This window comes from Ostrinia nubilalis, chromosome Z, assembly GCF_963855985.1.
Source record: "Ostrinia nubilalis chromosome Z, ilOstNubi1.1, whole genome shotgun sequence".
Lineage (NCBI taxonomy): Eukaryota > Metazoa > Arthropoda > Insecta > Lepidoptera > Crambidae > Ostrinia > Ostrinia nubilalis.
This window is the reverse complement of record NC_087119.1, coordinates 12,684,129-12,706,718: the sequence shown is the minus strand read 5'-3', so window position 1 is coordinate 12,706,718 and position 22,590 is coordinate 12,684,129. Positions and strand designations below refer to the sequence as shown.

The 22,590-nt window shown below is 37.9% G+C and overlaps 1 protein-coding gene across 1 annotated transcript in view; it reads right to left on the bottom strand.

The window, feature by feature from the left end:
- Window positions 1–22,590, bottom strand: part of LOC135087207 (facilitated trehalose transporter Tret1-like) — a 57,270-nt gene that overhangs the window by 3,406 nt on the left and 31,274 nt on the right. Inside the window, exons 3-12 of the mRNA XM_063982047.1 lie at window positions 14,644–14,748; window positions 8,842–9,044; window positions 7,038–7,193; window positions 6,456–6,539; window positions 6,200–6,287; window positions 5,991–6,124; window positions 5,705–5,914; window positions 5,107–5,187; window positions 3,417–3,476; window positions 3,053–3,151 (exon numbers count right to left, since the gene is read on the bottom strand). Coding sequence (XP_063838117.1) covers window positions 3,053–3,151; window positions 3,417–3,476; window positions 5,107–5,187; window positions 5,705–5,914; window positions 5,991–6,124; window positions 6,200–6,287; window positions 6,456–6,539; window positions 7,038–7,193; window positions 8,842–9,044; window positions 14,644–14,748 — 1,220 coding nt within the window. The remainder of the gene's footprint in view (window positions 1–3,052; window positions 3,152–3,416; window positions 3,477–5,106; window positions 5,188–5,704; window positions 5,915–5,990; window positions 6,125–6,199; window positions 6,288–6,455; window positions 6,540–7,037; window positions 7,194–8,841; window positions 9,045–14,643; window positions 14,749–22,590) is intronic.

Below are 22,590 nucleotides of genomic sequence, written 5' to 3'. Positions count from 1 at the left end.
GTGAATGAAATTGCTAAAATCTTTTTATAGTCGTGAAAGAAAAGTGGTTCACAATGTGTTAAAGTATTTGTCGAAGAGAAATACCAAGGGTTCGGACAATATTTTCATTGAATAATGTTTCCAACAAAGGTTGTCAAATTGACTGACATGTTTATCGTATAGTACAGTCCACTATGAAAATTAGCTGTGGTTTGTTTCAACTACCTATTTTAAAGTTTTTTGTCACTTTCTAAGTGTTGAATTTTATGGAATTGGGAAAGAAGTACCGAGTTTGAAGCGTTCATGAGCAGACATTGCAGTTGAATATTCAAGTTCTGAATTTGATTATTGATGAATAATAAAATAAATCCTACTAGCTCGATTGATGGTTTCATTTAATTTATTTAAACCGGGTTACCTGTAATAATATGTTTTCGTTAATTTATGAAAATATTAAATTAGCCCGTAATCCTGAATCCTGATACATAAAGTTAGCCAATTAATTTAACACAGGTACGACTGTACTCAGTGTTGCACTATCAAATGCAATTGTCGCGCCTCTATGCCAGGGTTTTTATGTTCCTGGTCAGGCTATATTATGAAACTTTAAGTTTTCTAATACTTCGTAGAAGGTTCTTACATAACAAATAAGCAGATTGCTTTACTGTAACAGATAAAATTTCAAGCTGGGTGAAGTCCGGGCAAAAGCTAGTTTTAGTAGTTGATTGATATTTTTAAAATTATGCAGTTTTGTCTTTGATGTGTCATTAAACAGAAAGTTTATTAGTATTTAGTCATTGATATATTATTATCTTATATTTACTTTTTTTTAATAATATCCCTAAGTTTTGTGTTACTTTGTACAGAGTGATTTAAAATAAAATAAACATGTTAAATTGATCCCAAATGACACTGATCATTTAGAATTTTATTTATTAATTATTTAAAAAATACATATTCATAAATATTCCGTTTTATTTCATTGAAAAAAATACTAATTCAAAACTGCCCCAGGCGTGTTCAAGGCTGCCCCGACTACGGGGCAGTTTTGAACATTTACAGGTCTGTGCAAAAATGTAAATATCTTAATAAGTGTTCATGAACAATTAAGAAGAACATCATTATTTTGTTGTGTGATAACCATGACCTCTATCTAGGAAGAAAAACTTAATGAAATCAGGCAAATTTAGAAGATATTTAATAAACTATGAAAATTGTTCAAAGCTGCCCCCCTCTCCCCTACTACTGTCCTCGTAAAATCATCGTAACCGATTATTGTAATCGGATTACATGAACATCACTCGACCATGTATGTCCATTTGGACATATCGGAATGGCACGCTTTGACGATCAACTTGCTGTATCTACTCTAATCCATATCTGTGCCAGACTCTCATGATTAAAACCTGACCAGTTATGGTCAAGAACAGCTCACGCCATATGAATCAGTATTTTATGCCGGACACTGCTTATTTATTTTTTTGCGAACAAACTAACTTAATTAAAATTATGACACATTTTTTTTTGTAAAAGGACAACTCATTAGCTTTCGAAATAATTTTAATTTATATTGATATATCAAAAGGAAAATGCTACATCAACCATTTTGTTCCGGAAAATGGCTAACGGACACACCATATGAATCAGAGAATCACACTTCAAATATTTTTATTTTGTATAAAGACAGCAATTATGTAAAAAATGTAATTTGCGCCAGATAGGGCTATAGCTAAGCTATACGAAAAAAAATATTGCATGCCATTTTGTTAGTTGGTTACAGAACTATACCCAAAGACATCGAAAATTTTGCCTCCGAAGAAATACCCTTAATTAATTTCTTAGGTAGGTAAGTATTAAAAACTAAAAAATATGTCGATTTCTTTGATGGTGTGTGTCATAAAAGTACCTAACACCATACATTTATATATCACGAACTTGGAAAAAAGTAACAATAATACGGTTCCTTGTTTCGTGATACTGATTACTCCAAATTCCCCAAGTAAAATTCATGGATTATTGTCAAAATGTGTCAATTAACTATTATCTATCCCATAAACAATACAAATAAACAAAGATAAATAAAACAAATCGAAATAAAACCAAAATTATGCTGGTACTACTTATGCTAATTTATCTTAAAATTGGTCAATGTGAACTTCAAACTCGTGTCATATAAATTCTAGTGAACGAAGCATATACCGAATTTAGATCATGAGAAACTTAAATAAATGCATTATTTGTTTCATAACTTACATTTAAATTATTATAAATAATTATTTAAAAACCAAGCATCAAAATGTTATCCATAATATCCTTGAATCGGTAGTGTCACGAAATAGGGGACACCCGAAAAATAATATGTACGCTATTTCGTGAGTCAATTAATCGCAATTTTAAAGGAATTCTATGTTTTCATATAACTTTTTTCTAAGCCAAATCAATTGTCAAGGAACACATGAAACCACTATTACAAGTTTTATTTAAATGGTCGTTCCTTCGCCTTTTTATAAGCTTAAGAAGTTGAAGCGCTAACCTTACGGTGAGAGCAACCTTTGCAAGCCGCACGGCTGTTTTTGGCTATCTGAGAGTTTGAAGCTTCGTATTGCTCTCATTTTTGGCGCCACAATGTTGGTACTTGGTTTTTTAGATAGCTTAAATAATAGAGTTTTTGTAGTAATGAAGAATTTTTATAAATAATATTCCATTTGCTTATTATTTGAGCTAGAAAAAAAACTTACGAACTTACGTACTATCACGAACTAGTAGCCGTTTACCTTAGCTCGCAGAATTGCTAAAACCAAGTGGCAGTGGGCGGGGCACATAGCTCGTAGAGACGATGGCCGTTGGGGCAGAAAAGTTCTCGAGTGGCGACCACGGGCTGGAAGACGTAGCGTGGGCAGGCCTCCTACTAGGTGGACCGACGATCTCGTAAAGGTCGCGGGAAGAGCCTGGATGCGGGCAGCGCAGGACCGTGCATTGTGGAAAACCTTGGAGGAGGCCTTTGTCCAGCAGTGGACGTCATTTGGCTGAAACGACGACGACGACGACGACGACGACGACGACGACGACTTACCTCGCCAATCAAAATCCACGGGAGAAGTCTAATGCCTGTATGAGTTATTAGGGCTAACAGCATCAGAGACATCATAGGTATCCATGAATATGGATTCTCCTGAAAAAAAAAAAGGTTATTTAGTTTAATTCATCTACAATTTAAAGATACCGACAAAATCACACTCCAGTCTCAAAAGTATTGGTTTTCCAAAGACGTAAACATTTTAGCAAGTTTATTTCATACATGACATCATGCCACCTGTTATTTCAGCAGACTTCCTGACCATTTTCAGTATTTAGGTAGGTAGGTATAGTAGAAATCCCGTTTTCATGAAATATTTAATGATACTGACCACTACCTTGATAAAACAATTTTTACTCACCATTCTAATATTCACATTGGTAGAGTTTATTGATTGTACAGCCTCAGATGTATTTTGGTACTGAAATGATTAAATTACTGTATTAGAATATTGAAATAGATTACACACCAACTTGCGTAAGTAATACGTACCTAAGTACATGGTTTGTTAATAGACATAGGTACATAGGAAGTAGGGAATATTGTACTGTAAAAAAGTTTAGTTAAGATTTTGGATTGGTTTTCATAGTCTTAACTTCATAGCATTGTTTCAAAAGACCCGAGAAGACCCTGTTTGGGTTTCACCTAGGGCATGCATTATTCGTTCGATATTGGTATTCGAATATTTCGAATACTAAAATTTATGGTATTCGAATACTTCGAATAAAACGATTTTTTCGAATACTGCTTTTTTCAAAATAATGTAAATTAAAAGAAACACTTTTTTGTCCATAATAATTTTAATAAGGATCAAGTTGGTTAATACAATCATCTAACTTCAATATCTATGTACTTGAAAAAAAAACACTGCTATCGAAGGTATTTGAAAAAATACTGTTCAAACGAATGAAGCCCCAGATCGGTGATCTGATACCTGAACACCAATTTGGTTTCCGGGAAAGACACTCCACAACTGAACAGGTCTACAGAACCATAAACATCATCTCAGAAGCACTAGAAAAGAAACGATACTGCTCAGCTGCGTTCTTGGACATAAGTCAAGCCTTCGACAAGGTCTGGCATAGAGGGCTCTTGTACAAACTGAAACAGAACCTCCCATGCCCGTTCTACGAAATACTTAGGTCGTATTTTAAAGATTTGCTTTGAAGTCAGATCTGGAGACTCTTGTTTTGCCCTATGCAACATAACGTCCGGGATACCCCAGGGTAGTGTCTTGGGGCCCGTGCTATACCTATTGTTTACCGCAGACCTGCCAACAACTGCAAATACATTCACAGGAATCTTTGCTGACGACAATGTAACAATGGCAACACACGACGATCCAGTCACGGCCTCATTCTATCTCCAGGAAAGCCTGACGGAAATGGAGAAATGGTACCATTCATGGCGTATTAAAGCGAACGGAGAAAAATCTGTGCATGTTCATGTAACCTTCACTCTCAGAAGAAACTCCTGCCTGGACTCCTGTTGATTTACTACAAACAAAAATCTCATTACAACAGGAGAAAACTACACCATAACACTAGCACCATCGGAAACCATATGTCTGGCACTTTAATCTTTTTCGCGAATATTGGTTGGCACTTGAAGGGATATCTGCGATTGCGCGCACTTGTCCATTCATCTAACCTTATCGCTAACTTCTTGCCTGCAGTTTTAATAGTTTTAAGTTTTGTTAAGTAGATTGCGGTCAGATATTTTTACAAGTTTTTAATAGGAAAGGCGTATTCGTATTGTTCGAAAAGACCGAATAATTATGTAGATGCTATTCGAATAATAAATGTGGCGAATATCCGAATAATATGGATATCCGGATATCCGAATTGCATGCCCTAGTTTCACCCAAAAACTAATACATTTATTTATGTATCTTCTTGTACTTATCATCATTTCAGCCATAAGACGTCACTGCTGAACATAGGCTTCCCCCAATGATTTGCATAATGCTCGGCTGGTAGCGGTTGGCCGGTCTTTTTGTATTATTGAAGTGAAAATAATTTTCTTTCTTTAAAAGGCGCGTGCGCACTTACCGTAGCGTTGTTGGTGAATTCATTGTCAGTAATATTTGTAAACATTCCATCTTGCGCTGGTTGAGAGAACGGTACACCGTACTGAAAATATATTTCGCTAGTATTACTTATTCATATATTAAGTATTTTTGAAAAACATAACTCTTCGGCCCAGAACAGATGGTGAAACGCAACTGCAACGAAACTGCAACTGCTAGTTACTTTTGAGTTGCATCTAAGTTTCTGCCATAGCGTCCATTGAGAGACCACACATTGTCATGACGCGACCAGTTTGAAAGATTCAAACGTTGCAGTTGAGTTGCACCGTCTGTTCTGGGCCTTCGTGTTACATAAATAAAGGACGTAGAACACTTATCAACCCGGAATGGGATCGTAACCGTATCAACTCGAGGCGGTCAGTATTCTTTGTTTATAACTACAACTACATACTGGGTAAGTGAGAGAGCTCCTACAGTGGAGAGGAGACTTAGGCTGGGTTGCAAAAATCTATGAAACTTCATACAAAAAACACTAGTTATCGTTATAGTTACGGTAAAAATTAGGTGGTGCAACAGCCTAAATGACCTGACGACCTGGGATGATGATGACTTGTGCATACCATTTTAATATACCCGTCGTAGCCGGCTACTACGAAGCAGCAGACAGCAGCTCCAGCCGTGGACACGAAGGTCAGGGGCCGCTTGCCCGTGTAGTGGACCAGGATCACGCACACCCCAGCGCCCACCATTTGTAGCACGCCCAGGATGAGCGTGGCGTAGTATTTGTCGAGCGGGGCTTCTAGCATTTGGAATATAGATACCGCGTACGTCTAAAAAATAAAACATCTAGAATATCTCTGAAGATGCCTTAATAACAGTTTTTTTAAAATGGATTAAGAGGAAAACCTGCAATGTAGTCATGCCGCTGAAGTGCCCAACGAAAAAGCTGTAGCAAACCAAGATGTATGGCACTATAAAGCTTCTTTCCATGTAGTTCGAAGCTTTTTCTAATAACGTTTCTTCTAAGATTTCACCTTCAGCTGGAATTTAAAATTCCTTTTTAATTTACATTTTCATTATTGGGCTGTAATATTTTGTTATACTGCTAAATGTACCTTTTTTTCTCTTATATAAGGCCTGGATATCTTTTAACTCCTCTTCTACTGCATAAGGTTCAGTCCAACCACGTAACCATTGCAAACTCTGCAACGAGGATTTCAGTTTAGTAAATCACTAATATTACGAAATCGACAACCTGTGGCAGCATCTTTTTCAGGTGTTTAGATACAATATTTGTACAATGCCTTTTTCAAGATTGTTCAGATTTTATTATCATACAATAGACAACTTGTTTGACCAGTTTATAGTTACCTTTCTGGCGTCATCGACCCGGTTTTTTGATATCAACCAGTGCGGAGACTCGGGTACGAAGCAAAGCGCCACCACTGCTAATACCTGCAAATAGACAAAACTTCATTTTCTTCTTCTTTTGTTTAATGGCAATCTAGTCCTCTTTATGAGATTAATAATATCCAGACTGATATTGAAAAACATCGATTTTATTGAAAAGTTCAGGACTAGGTAATCTTGGTATCTTTTTTCACCATGATTATCTTAATCAACTATTTGAATATATGAATATAAAGGCTTTCAGGTCGCCCTATCAGCAATAGAGCTTCAACTTTAACTTTAGCATGATTCTCTTTTGTTGCTGAACCTGAACTGACGGACGATGGGGCAACAAGGTTTTGGAGTGAAAGGTGGAAGCCACGTACCGGAAAGCGCATCTGGACCGACGACCTCTAAAAGGTAGCAGGAAGGTGCTGAATCAGGCCGCTACCACCAGTCATTATGGAAATCATTGGGGAGGCATGTTCAGTAGTGGATTTCCTGTGCTGAAATGATGATAATGATGACTGGTATTTCCATCGGGAGCAAGAAGGACTGACTTACCGTAAATATGATGTTGATCAGCGCAATAGTCCGCCAGTACAAGAGCGAGCCGAATAGGAACTGCGTGAAGACTCCAAAAATGATGGACATAGTACTGGTGGCCGTCAGGGCCCCTCGGAGGTGCGGCTGGGTGATCTCCGCCACGTACGTCAGCACCTGGGCAACACTGAAATCATTTATGGACAGTTGGACATTCGCCCACGGTTGGGATTTCCCCAGCATCGTAACACGGAATCAAAAAATGTAACATATTTATTGAACTAAAAAATTAATGGGATATGGTAGTTTATCTAGCATACATACTTGACTGTATTACTATTTACTTGTAGCTTTGTAAGGCTAGGTAACGTAAAATTTTGAATAAGCAATCATTCTGTTAAATGATATAGGAAATGGGCACAGTTGTAGATTATAATAATACCTACCTACCATTAGCGTAGTTATAAAATCATAGTTTAAATGTATACCTAACTTAATATTTTGAAAACATCTTGCTGTGTATTGAAAATATTAGCAACGATAAAAGCGATAGTGTTGGAATTTATTGAAATACCTCTGAGTAAAAAGAGAATTACAATTTAACACTCATGTTATCAACAACAGTTTTTTTCAGTAATTAAAATTAAATATTCTTACTTTGGGACCGAAAATCTAAATTTTAGACAAATTTTGGGTGAAGATAGATTTACATTTTAATAAAAAAATCTTTATTTTTAATGGTAGGTACATAAGGGTTTAAGTCAAACAGATTTTTTGAGGACATATTTTTCAAGAATAATGAAATAACGACATTTAATATGCAGATGTTAATTTCCCATACCATTCCAAAAGAGTTGTTGTATACTGTTACTAAGTAGGTATATTAATACTTACTTAATTGTTGTTTTCGCCTCAGAAACTGGATGGGGAAACGACCGACTTCAATAACTGACCTCCAGTACAATTTATAGGCTTGCTAGATGTGTCAAATCATATCATTGACTTATCAGCTTATTTACTTTCCCTGATCATGTTATTGCAATACGGGGAAGCAAAATTGTTTATAAATTACCGAGTCCAATTTGAAATTTTAATAAAGTCACGAGCTTTTGTGACTTTTTTGCTTAAGAGTAGGCGCACACCGTTGATTTTTCGTCGGCCGATAGTTTAGTCGGGCAGTTGACCAGTATGGGCATGTATGGGAGTGCGGCGCACACTACGCCGATTCAATTTGGCCGATTCTTCATACAAATTAAAATCGGGCACAACTATCGGCCAACTAAAAATCAACGGTGTGCACCTACTCTTAAGGATATTAAGCAGTTTAGATGTTACATAAAACATCCTTGCACATTTTACACTGCACCTAGAGGTGGACTAGAGTCCCTAACTAGAGTAATACCATAATACTTAGGGGTGTAGGTAAAATAAGATGATGTCTTTTACTTACCTGTGTTTATTTAGATTGATTAGATTATGGAGATTTATCTTTACCTCCTCCTTAACCTTTAGTATTACAGATATTAATCTAATCGCTGAGATTCTGTCTTATCAGCTCCTTCTTGAGTGCATTTTAGATCCTTGACAACATTATAAAACAAATAGCTTTATCACATCCAAACCTACGATACAAAACGATTCACTTCAATAACCATTTTATGTACCTACCTAATCATATTTTAAAATACTTGAAAAGCATTACCTAATAAGACTTTATTTGATGGTCAATATTGATTATTTTATTACAATTCAATGCCTCATTTCGGTGTAGGCATACCGCAAGTCATCCTTGAACTGTTGAACTACTTAAGAGTGGTTTACTTACTGGTGCTTCCAGCAGGCCTCCTGCCAACCCAGTCAGGAAGAGAGCTGCGTACAAATGTGCTGTTGACGTGGAGAAATGGAAGATTAACCAGGCCACGAAGAATGGGCCGTTCACGATCTGCATCGCTCTTCTCCTACCCAGGGGGATGGTTACGATGCCCGACAGTGCACAGCCAACGGGCACTACTATGAGATTGATTGAACCTGAAACGTGAGTTTAGGAATATGAAATACCTTCAAGAATGTTGAAGAATTGAACCTTTTAAGGCACTGCAGTTTGGAAACGGGCCAGTAGAATAGAGTTAGAAGTAGATTTTGAATTTTTGATAGTGAGAGTGTAGACTACATTTAACTAAATAACAGTTTTGAATCACAGCTCATTGGTCATAGTTTCCATTACCTTAGTTAAAGATTATTCAGTCTTATATGGCCTACTCCGTAAAACAGGATTTATTTTATTTTACGAACTTGTAAAATGCATTTCGATGGGTACCTAACTCAAGTTCAATTGTTAAAACAATCCAACGTCATCCAGCGTGACCTGATCATCATAAGGCTGTTAGAACCAGTCCTGCAGTGCGAAGGCCTTGTGCCGGAAGCAAACTTCCTCATTTCTTCCGCAAAGTGCATACTTAAATATGTGCAGCTATTCCGGTTCTGTATGTACCTACCTACATGTAATAAGGCTTCACCTAGGTTTAATCGTCACGAATAACCATATGAATTTTAAAAATGGGTTGCGCTTGCGATCTAGTATGTTCCTCTACTCAAGTTTTTTAAACCGAATACTATATTGGTTGATTTGATTTCATGATTTGAGCCAGCTTTTGAAACATTGTGGTTTTTTTCATGATTTTAAAAGGCATGTTTAGGAAACACAGCGAACAGTGGCAATAAGTCGGACTGTGTCACAATACGAAACTACATACCTATAATCTTTATATGTCCTAGTTTGTGCTCTAAGCGAGACTCCTTGTGAACAAAGGGCGTAGGTAACTACAACATAACACTGTGATAACACCGACACCTAACAATGTTGTTTATGCCACATTAGTGCTTCATGCACGGCAATTCACCACGCATGACATCTGGGGAAAATTTTGGCCCTTGTCTTTTGTATTATCACAGAACTAGTTTTTCCTTTGCTGTTTAGTTTACACAATAGTGACAACAATGTTAACTATTCATACAAATGGTAAATACATAACACATTACTTAAATATGTAAGAGGTCGGTTAAAACAATTAGTGATTAAACTAGCATCATCATTATCAGGTCGTTTAGTCTCTACTGTGAGTTTACGTTAGGTGTGCTCGCTAGCGACTGCGTAAAAATGACACTTTAATGTATGACATAATATTGTGCAGCGCCCCTAGCGGCTACTTTCAAGAAATAAAATCTCTATAGATTTTTTTGACGCACTCGCTAGCGAGCACACTTAAGAGCGTTTACGCCGTTTGGCGCAAAAACAGTACTTTTTCAACTCGTTACAATCATTAACCAGTAATATTACAAATATGTTATAGGCATAAATAGTTAGGCAATTTCGTCGTCTAAATAGTTAATTGAGAAAATATTGCGATTAGTTTAGTATTTAAGAATTATATCAAGATAAGTCCACACAGGTTTTGTAAATTTCCACTTTAGCGTCAGTTTACAAGCTGAAATTTGTATAAAAATACTGTGAAAACGATTTAACAAACATTTATATCCTATAGCATAGATCCTTGGGCAAATAGTTATCTGAGAAAATTTTTAGATTTAAGCATTTTACAATAAGAAATCACAAATTAAAAGAAAGTGAAATACCCAAAAATCAAAGTGATTTTTTTACCAATATTCTTCCTTTATTCAACACAAAAATAGCTTAATATATTAGAAGAATATCTTATCTAAAATATTTACTTTGAAATTTAAAATAATTCATTGTAATTTTTTTTTCTATGAGTATTTGAAAAGTACTATAAAACGCCGCGCACGAATCGTTCAAATTCAGCCCCTCGATCGGGCCCACTAGAGTGAGCCCGCCGTAGGCTGGACTTTGGTCCAACACCGCGGTGGGCAACCCTCTAGTTGGGTTCGCCACTGATCGGGCGCCTTATGCGCTCGATACGGCCCGATCGCGAACGTCGGTCTGCGACCGACGCGGACGAGCCTGGGCTTCGCTACGCGAAGCCCACACTCGGCCTCGTCGGCACGCGCACCGACGATCGCCAAACGGCTAGAGTACCTTCTGTACTCGCCACTCTGCCCGGTGAAGCTGGAAAAGCTCCTCAAGCTACCAGCGCGCGTCCCTTCAAAAAAAAAAAAAAAAAAAAAAAAAAGTTCAAATTCAGTCCGCCTCGAGGCGTTCCAGAGTGAGGTCACGTCGCTCGGTGCTCTGCTGACATGTGTCACGCGTACGTTGATCTTTGACAGGTAGCTGGACTTTTATAGTGTAGGTATCCGCAAAATCTTGGTGGTAGATTTTGCGATCACGTGGTAATTAAAATATTTTATTGTTATTTTTCATTACAGTCTATTTTTACAACAAATTCTATTTCAGACGTAATGAAAAATAAAATTAAGTTATTTTTAGCGATGAAACGAAAATGAATGACGAAAATTTGGAACAGCAAGTTATGTATGTATACTAATATTATAAAGAGGAATAATACTAATAATTTATTTGCCATAAATAGGTGGTTACAGAATAGTTAATAGGAATGCTCTGCCAGCAGAGTCCCACCTAGTTGTAGGGGGAACATACACAACATATTACAGTCGGAAAATCTTTGCGGTAGGTACCTCGGATTGTAGTTAGTTGGACAGTGGTCATTTGACGGCCACTTGAATCGTCTCACCCCTAAGCTTTTGGCTACCGCCGGCGCACTAAGCCGGTTGATGCATAATCTCGGAGGCCCGGCCGCACTGAGTCGCTGACTATACTTTTGCGCGCGCGTTGGTCCTTTATGGGGCACGAGTATGGCACAGTGCTGTGTAGTCGTGGAGCATCCTACTGTTGAAAAGAGCGCAACGCATGATATCACTGAGGCACAGGCTGAGGTAATTCGTGGATACCGCATAGTATCCGCAGTCCGTCTATTCCCGGTTGTGGACACTGACTATGTCCCTACTGAGGATAAATGGGAAAAAAATATTGTCATTAGCGGCGACGTATTTAACAACCAAGTTTGGATGTCTGGATGTCTGGATGTTTGTTACTCTTTCACTCAAAAACTACTGACAGATTTTGTTGAAACTTTACAGTATTATTGTTTATAACCCAGATCAACATATAGGCTATAATTTATGACGATATGTGACAAATAAATTTCAATAAATAAATAAGACGTGTCTAAAAAGCGCAATCTATCGTCATTGATTAAAATCTACAGCGCTGGACAAACTACTGTTTTTGACGTTCGTAAATATTCATGCGGGGGAAGCCGTGAAACGCCATCTATCAACATGATATCAAACAACAGATTTTACGAACTAAGGAGCAAAACGAGGTCCACGCGTACGAAGTTGCGGGCGGCCGCGAGTTCAAAATAAAATTAGTAATATTTGTATTCATCTGGTCTTACTTGACTTTTACTTTACATAAGTCATGCACGATGACATTTGCGTCAATATTTGTGTACGTCCCCACTAGGCATAATTGGGATGTATTTTTCTAATTTGTCATAAGTTGTGAGAAAGCCTGTAGCTACAACTGGGAAAGTATGTGTCGCCACTGGTGACAATCGATATTATTTATGCCATTTATCCTCAGTGACGACAAAGCTAGTGTCGACAACCGAGAATAGACGCCAGTTGCGAGGTGACCATAGGTCCCAAGGGGAAATGTACGTGTACGTACGTGCACCACGAGAGGTGAAAACCAAAAGGTAGAGGCTTGAGGATCTAGGCCCTAGAGTGCTGAAGGGTACGCCTGGCCGTCAGCCAAATTTTACGTCGCACCATAGAGGCAGTTCTGCCTGTATTAGAGGAGTGGGTGCGACGGCATGATCGCCTCACACATAGGGCGACCCAGGTTCTACCGGGCCATGGGTGCTTCGGGCTATTCCTCCATCGTATAGGCCGAGAGCCTGTAGATGGTTGTCAGTTAACACTGCAGTCTTGGCACGTGAGTCACCGCAGCAGACTGACACGCTCCAACAGTGCCCAGCCTAAGCGAACGAGCGGCGGTTGGAAATGACCTCTCCCTACCAATCGGGAAGAGGCGTGAGATAGATAGATAAATTGTTTATTTGTTGTAACACACACTTTTTTAATGCTTTTAACACACACATTATGTATAGTTGCTATTGAAATTCAATTCAATATCGAAATAAAGTTAGTCAAGAAACACACTAGGTGACACCACTGGTATTTTGTTACACAGGTTAGTAATAATTTCAACAGTTGCATCATAACAAAAGTGACAAAACAACAGAAGATAAAGATGACTAGCGTTTCAAATAGTTCCCTGCGTCAGAGTGATGTGTGCCGCAGCGATGCAAAAAGCAAAGAGCTCAATATAAACACTACCCTCAAAAGGGCAGAACACTCATTTTCAGCTTTTGCTAGAGAACGCATGAAGCGTACAGGTACGGAATGAACCCGCTCGCTTTCGGAAACAATATCTACATTAGTATAAAATATATTCTTATGAGACAAATAATCTTATAGTATAGTGTGCTTACTTTCTGTGAAAGTGTTCTTTCACAGAAAGAAGCAGTGGAAAGCGGGAGCGAGAGGTCTCAGCCGACACTCCGGTTATTCGCCGCCGACACCCTGGGTGCAAGAGGACAGCTTATGGTCTCCAACTGTCCCTTCCTAACAGGCCTCGGTCGCTAGACATGGAGGTGTCTGGTGGCGGCTAAGGACGAATGCTACAGGCAACAGCCAATGGCGATGTCCCGCGTTCCCTCATATCACTCATATGGATCATGGCAGAAACAGTCAGGTTTTTAGTGGGTGTAGGGGCTACCCACCTTCTGGTAGGAAGAACCCCACATAACCCACTAGCTGCCCCCGCAGCTGGTGGGTATGAAATGTTATGCATTTTCCGGATAAACAAAGAATAGTTAACAGGAAAAGTTTGTTTTGAATAGAACCGATTTGAAAAAATCTCTCACCATTAAAATTCAAATATTTTTCTGCTGAACATAGGCTGTATAGAATATTCTCAAAATAGTAAAAAACCTTTGATAATTTCGTTCGTTCGTTCATAGTTTCCTTGAGCTGTCACTTGACAGCCTGGCACACTTTTACGATGGTGGATCAAAGTATTTTGGTTTGACTATAGAGCGTGAGAACACGCACACAGTCACAATTATTTTAGTGTGAATAAAAATAGCATCGAAATTACCTAAACTTGACATGCCACGCTAGACGTAAACGCTCTTCGTAAACTCATGGTAAGCACGCAACTTGATAACCCTCTAACATCAAAGGCCAGCTATAAGTCTGGTCGCCGAGCACGTAGAATTTCGTCCAATGACCCCAAGCTACCCATCCTTATCGCTCGTGCGTAATTATTTGCTGTCGCGCTCGCACACACACTGCTGCCGCTCGTCGCACAGTCGCGAGTTCGCGACAACAATAATATATTATTACGGCTTGGGGTCATTGGACGGTTTGGGGAGGCCCGATGATGTCAGAGAAATCGTATTTCTCCCCTTTCGCCTTCTACGGAAAATACTGGAAGATTATACTTACTTAGACCATTTTTAAACGTTCCACGCTGCCGGAAAGACACAGCTCGTGAAGATTGCGGTCTTCTATGTGTCGTGTTTTGAGATTAGAATTAAATATAAGTCATTATAGCACTTACTTATCCAAGATATTTCTGATTTCTGCAAATGTAAAACTTCGCCCGGACGAGGATTTTCCACAGCTGGGATGAGTATAGTCGGGAAGCCAAGTGTCATTCCATATCCTGAAATATGTAAATAAATTGACATGAGATAAGTAGAATACGTTTCTCAGTACTATTGTTATATTTTTATCTGTTACAGTGTGCAGTGTAGCAATTACCTAATAGGTATTTACTCTTTTTTAAACTTACATTTGTGTGTTACAATTGAAACTTGTTAAGGCTTGGTATTTCTGCTAAAGTAGGTATTTCGCGCTGTCAAAATCTGCGCGCGCAATACTTCGCCGAAGACAGCGCGCCAAAGAGCTCTCGCGGCTACACAGTATAGAAATACGCAGTTTAGAAATACGCAGTTGGTTAGGTTAGGTTGACTTCCTTCCGTTCAAGCGTCACACTCACAGCACTTTCTAATACAAATCATATCCAAGTGATACAAATTAAAACAACTTTCAAAATTTTTGGGAATATATTTTAGAATCGAATAAATATAGAATATATAACTGCCAAAGTAAACACGGTTCAAAGAGGCGTGGCATCACCCGACCTTCCGGAAGTTCCGCGCCGGCTAAAAGAATTTCAAGATTACGTCACCCGACCTATCGGTAGATCCTCGGGAGCTTGAGCGATTGGAAAAACATTTTATGATCAGTTATGTTACTCGTAGTAGCGATTATTTAGAGCTTGGATAATAATTATAGTTGTTGCAATTCACAAAGCTTTGCATGTGGTTAATTACATTAATCAGTACACGCATCAATTTTGTTCAGTCTTTTTGTTTATTAATAAATAAAAATATCATACCAAAATTGCATACATATTTGTTTGTATTGGTCTGGGTGTTTTCTTTCCATAATTTATGTATAACGTATGTACGGGGCTCTGTATCGAAAATCACTATGAGCAATAAGCATCACACACGGTTACCTGGAGTGCATTACCGCAGCAAAAAGCTTGCCATCTTAAATGAACGGTATAATATCGAGGTTTCGTCAGTACAGTTGCGAACAAAGGTGTTTGTGTAGTGTAGTTGAGTTGAGAGGTCAGATTATTGAAATAATAAAACGAACATTTTATTTTTTAAATACATTTTAAAAATAATTTACATCCCAACTAGTCCCAACTATAATATTATAAATGCGAAAGTAACTCTGTCTGTCTGTCTGTTACGCTTTCCCGCTTAAACCTCGCAACCGATTTTGATGAAATTTGGCATAGAGATAGTTTGAGTCCCGGGAAAGAACATAGGATAGTTTTTATCCCGGTTTTTGAAACAGGGACGCGCGCGATAAAGTTTTTCTGTGACAGACAAAATTCCACGCGGGCGAAGCCGCGGGCGGAAAGCTAGTTACAGATAACAATGAGAGGATGACATTGCAAGGTGGTGCCAGTCCAGTCTTAAATCCGTTGATATATGCTGCATCTGCCATGTTTTTGGCTAAAAGATTATTCTATCTTGCAGTTTAGACTTTTATTACAGACCTCAGACAGTATTTTTGGAAAACTTTTACGCATGGTGGAGGAAGGGACGCTCTAGAGACTCAAGTCTAGAAGGAGTCACATGAACTCCAAGTTTTAAATCCGTTGACATCTGCTGCATCTGCCATGTTTTTGGCTATAATATTCTTCTATCTTACGGCTTAGACCTTTAGCTACAGACCTTAGACAGTATTTTTGCGAAAATTCTTACGCATGGTGGAGGAAGGGACGCTCTAGACACTCAAGTCTACAAGGAGTCACATCAACTCCAGTTTTAAATCCGTTGACATCTGCTGCATCTGCCATCTTTTTGGGTAGAAGATTCTTCCATCTTGCAGCGTAGACCTTTAGCTACAGACCTTAGACAGTATTTTTGTGAAAATTCTTACGCATGGTGGAGGAAGGGACGCTCTAGACACTCAAGTCTACAAGGAGTCACATGAGCTCCAGTTTTAAATCCGTTGACATCTGCTGCATCTGCCATCTTTTTGGCTAGAAGATTCTTCTATCTTGCAGCTTAGACCTTTAGCTACAGACCTTAGACAGTATTTTTGTGAAAATTCTTACGCATGGTGGAGGAAGGGACGCTCTAGAGACTCAAGTCTACAAGGAGTCATATGAACTCCAGTTTTAAATCCGTTGACGTCTGCTGCATCTGCCATCTTTTTGGCTAGAAGATTCTTCTATCTTATAGCTTAGACCTTTAGCTACAGACCTTAGACAGTATTTTTGTGAAAATTCTTACGCATGGTAGAGGAAGGGACGCTCTAGACACTCAAGTCTACAAGGAGTCATATGAACTCCAGTTTTAAATCCGTTGACATCTGCTGCATCTGCCATCTTTTTGGCTAGAAGATTCTTCTATCTTACAGCTTAGACCTTTAGCTACAGACCTTAGACATAGTCTAAGATCCCGCTATACAAGGACCTTCACCGAGATGCTTATTTGATGAAACATATTTTATATTCAATTTAACATGTCAATAATTATATTGCTTAAGGGTTGCCTAATAAATTTCAGTCCAGGATATGATTAATTAATCATTAAAAAAAGTTTTATTTTTAAATATTTCATCGGTTTGATTATTAAACAAACTCCATACCAATCGAAAGTATGAAGCCCATAGAATATGCAAACTTTAGGTTGCCTATTCTTTTCCAGTCATAACTCTCGGGTTGCCAGGTATAAACAGGTAAATTGATAGAGCATTTTGCATCGGTCTGATAATTTAATCAAATATAAATGAAAATAAAGATTATTTCATTATGAACACGGTGGTATAGGGTTGCCTGCGAAAAATCAGTCCTGAATGACGGTTGTCGAATTTTGTAAAGTGAAATTAAAACTGAAAGGTGACATTTTTCGAGTAGTTGGCAACATTTGGGAAAGACGAGTTGTATGAGGCGTTTGTGTATCTTGTCAAGAGGTGTCGCTTGGGTGAAGAAATTTCTCCAGTGTTGCCATGCTTTCGGAGATTTGGTCCAAAAATGTCGAAAGTGGAAATAACGACTTCCGGTCAAAAATTTGGATGACGCCTCCTGCAAAAGAGTCGTACAAATGACATTTGATCATTTTCATCTCGATCACCTGGCAACACTGGCAGCTACGGGGAAAAGTATTTTTTTTTTCGACATGGGTGTCTTTAATGTTAAGGACGGACAGAAGGAGATATGGAAGAAAAAATCCAAAAATGGGGTTTGGTCGGTTATACGACCCAGATTATGGGAAAAATCCGAAAATTCAGAAAATCAAGATGGCGACCGAGTGAGCGGTCATTTTGTAAAAAGTTTCAGATTTCTGATTTTTCAAATGCATTTTTTGGGCAGTTGGCAACATTTGGGAAACTCGAGTTGTATAGAGCGATTACGTAGTTTGCTAAGGAGTATCGTTTGGAAAAACAACATTTTCCAGTGTTGCCATACTTTGAAAGATTTGGTCAAAACATGTAAAAAATGGAAATAACGACTTTTGGTCCAAAATTTGGATGACGCCTCCTGCAAATAGGTCAAACTAATGACATTTGACTATTTTTATCTCGATTACCTGGCAACACTGGCAGTTACGGGGCCACAAAATTTTGGGACTTGGGTGGTTTTAAGGAATTGTTTCACGGGATTGGTTTAAGTTAGAAAAAAAGTAAAAATGGGTTTCGGCGCGGAAAATGGTCTAGATTAAGCGAAAAATGCAATAAGTATGGCAATACTGGAAAATGTTGTTTTTCCAAACGATACTCCTTAGCAAACTACGTAATCGCTCTATACAACTCGAGTTTCCCAAATGTTGCCAACTGCCCAAAAAATGCATTTGAAAAATCAGAAATCTGAAACTTTTTACAAAATGGCCGCTCACTCGGTCGCCATCTTGATTTGCTGAATTTTCGGATTTTTCCCATAATTTGGGTCGTATAACCGACCAAACCCCATTTTTGGATTTTTTCTGCCATATCTCTTTCTGTCCGTCCTTAACTTTAAAGACACCCATGTCGAAAAAAAATACTTTTCCCCATAGCTGCAAGTGTTGCCAGGTGATCGAGATAAAAATGGTCAAATGTCATTTGTACGACTCTTTTGCAGGAGGCGTCATCCAAATTTTTGACCGGAAGTCGTTATTTCCACTTTCGACATTTTTGGACCAAATCTCCGAAAGCATGGCTACACTGGAGAAGTTTCTTCACCCAAGCGACACCTCTTGACAAGACACACAAACGCCTCATACAACTCGTCTTTCCCAAATGTTGCCAACTACTCGAAAAATGTCACCTTTCAGTTTTAATTTCACTTTACAAAATTCGACAACCGTCATTCAGGACTGATTTTTCGCAGGCAACCCTATACCACCGTGTTCATAATGAAATAATCTTTATTTTCATTTATATTTGATTTAATTATCAGACCGATGCAAAATGCTCTATCAATTTACCTGTTTATACCTGGCAACCCGAGAGTTATGACTGGAAAAGAATAGGCAACCTAACGTTTGCATATTCTATGGGCTTCATACTTTCGATTGGTATGGAGTTTGTTTAATAATCAAACCGATGAAATATTTAAAAATAAAACTTTTTTTAATGATTAATTAATCATATCCTGGACTGAAATTTATTAGGCAACCCTTAAGCAATATAATTATTGACATGTTAAATTGAATATAAAATATGTTTCATCAAATAAGCATCTCGGTGAAGGTCCTTGTATAGCGGGATCTTATACTAACAGTATTTTTTATTATTTATTTGTGTCAGTGTGCTCTTCTAAAGAGTGTAAGACGATTGTATGTAGGTACTATTAAAATGTAATTTTAACTCATTGGTTTTGTCTCATATTTGAGGAATGTACTATGTATCATGAGTAGAGTCTTCGTTTAAAAGGATGCGAACGATTTAAATTTCAATAGGTAGACAAAATTGATAATTTTTAATTATCAAAAATTTAAGCTTTCTCCAGTAACACTGATATTATTATACTGTGACTCATCAAAGTCATCATTGTCAAAAATATTGACAAATCGCGAACTGTCACGGCCAAAAAACTGACACGCGTCCGTCCTCCGTAAGCGCCACCGCGCGACTGATTGAGATTGTCCAAGCCGTCATGGACGATTTTTTCCACATTTTTTAACATAGTAACTAAATAAGACGCAATATAAAAATTTCATCCGTTAAAAGCCCTCAAGTTATTTCTGAACTTTAGTTTAGTAAAAGATTTAGAATCTCAAATCGCTTATTTTAAAAATAAAACCATAAATAGAAAACGAATAGAGGTAACTTTGGGAATTTATTCTATCGAGTCAACTTCATCAAATCGTGTTTCCATCCGTTAATAGCCCTAGAAAATATCCTCAACTATGCCCAATAAAAATCTTAGCCTTTAATTTTACTGTTTAGTACCTCAAAAATGAAAAATGAAAACCTCATTTTCGCCATTTTCTCTGCTACCCGGCCTTAAACTATCTTTCAGACGCAAACAACTTATTATAAAATCATAATAAAAAAAAACTTTTTTAAAAACAAGCTTTATCCTGAAATGCAGTTGTACTAAAACGAAAAAAATAATTGTATGCTTGGTTCAAAGAATTTCGAAAGCTTGTATCGCGCATGGAATTTATTCCTCTTTTTTTCTGTTTGCGCTACAAGCTTTCGAAATTCTTTGAACCAAGCATACAATTATTTTTTTCGTTTTAGTACAACTGCATTTCAGGATAAAGCTTGTTTTTAAAAAAGTTTTTTTTTATTATAATTTTATTTTAGACTTTTTAGTTGTATCTCAATCTCTGGGTCATTATTTAGCACCAAACTGCTCGAAAAGACAAATCCAACGAACCCAAACTCGATGCGATTCCGTCGTTTCGTTTAGGAGTTCCTATGGCCACCTCCTGACTCCATCATCAGGACCCTGGCACTAAACTGCTCGAAAAGACAAATCCAACGAACTCAAACTCGATGCGATTCCGCCGTTTCGTTTAGGAGTTCCTATGGCCACCTCCTGACTCCATCATCAGGACCCTGGACATCATCTAGCACTAAACTGCTCGAAAAGAAAAATCCAACGAACTCAAACTCGATGAGTTTCTGCCGTTTCGTTTAGGAGTTCCTATGGCCACCTCCCTAATCCATCATAAGGACCCTGGACATCATCTAGCACTAAACTGCTCGAAAAGACAAATCCAACGAACCCAAACTCGATGCGATTCCGCCGTTTCGTTTAGGAGTTCCTATGGCCACCTCCTGACTCCATCATCAGGACCCTGGACATCATCTAGCACTAAACTGCTCGAAAAGAAAAATCCAACGAACCCAAACTCGATGAGTTTCTGCCGTTTCGTTTAGGAGTTCCTATGGCCACCTCCCTAATCCATCATAAGGACCCTGGACATCATCTAGCACTAAACTGCTCGAAAAGACAAATCCAACGAACCTAAACTCGATGCGATTCCGCCGTTTCGTTTAGGAGTTACTATGGCCACCTCCTGACTCCATCATCAGGACCCTGAACATCATCTAGCACTAAACTGCTCGAAAAGAAAAATCCAACGAACCCAAACTCGATGAGTTTCTGCCGTTTCGTTTAGGGAGTTCCTATGGCCACCTCCCTAATCCATCATCATGACCCTGGACATCATTTAGCACGAAACTGCTCGAAAAGACAAATCCAACGAACCCAAACTCGATGCGATTCCGTCGTTTCGTTTAGGAGTTCCTATGGCCACCTCCTGACTCCATCATCAGACCAGCTCAATGGTACCATAACATTGCATTGTCATCGTACTTACATAAGTATACCAAATTTCAGCTCAATCGCTTGAGGAGAAGTGGTCTTAATTTCAGTTGCAAGATTTGTCCCACACATACTAACAAGTGAAGTCAATATAAAGCTTGTAATAACATAATTAATTATAACATGAAAAAAAAGATAAATTGGTTTTATAATCAAAATTGCTGATGGACTAACTGAATGTAAATAAAAAACCGGTAATAATTTATCCACTAATGATGATCCACTCGGCAATTTTAGGTGATGACTAAGACTGTTTGTTATATTATACCAACACAACAAGGTTACCTAAGTACATAAATTCGTTTTAGTTGCTGCACAATTTATTAAATAACACCATTACCTATAAATAGAAAAGGTTATAAATTACCTAAATAGAATTTTATAGAATAGAACTAAGCTTAGTTTCAGACCGGTTTTGATCGCATGAATTTCAGTCTTTTGTTTACAGAAAATCTTTATCCAAGCCCAAAAAAGCCTAATTTTACGATTACTTACTTGCGAGACACGAGAGTGGACAAACTTCGATGATACAATTTTAATAATCCTATACTTTTTCGCGGCTATTTGTTAAGTTGTTACCTAGTTGATAAGGTAAGCTAAGTGCACCTCCAAATTATTGATTATTTTTTAACGGAATGTTTTGAAGTCTTAATTGATTGTTTAATTTAAATTATCTTTATTGCCTGAACCACCTGAACGTAGACGAATCCATAAACCGCATGCTTGTTATCTTTTTCTTTTATTATGTAGGTATAATAGAGGGCATCCACAAAGAGAAAGTCTACCAAGTCCAGAGGTCTTCATATATGTAGATAATTTGCAGTTAATTAACCTTTATTCGTTTATCAACTGGGAGTCAGAAATAACCAACTGCACAGATATTGTTGTTGTTGCAACTCACACTTTTGAAATTGAGTAAGAGGTACAATCCGTACAAAAGTAAGGTAAACTCATTGCTGTAATGTAAATGATAAAGTAGTAGCTATCACGGACTTAAAGAGGTCACCACGAATTAGGCAAGTTGACTTGCATTAGTAAATTTGGTATAACTCTTAGGTATTTAGGAAAGATTGTGATTAATATTATGTCTATAATATTCCTAAATCCTAAATAAGGGTTCTTTGTCAGGACTAAGGAACCCTAAAAAGGCTAACT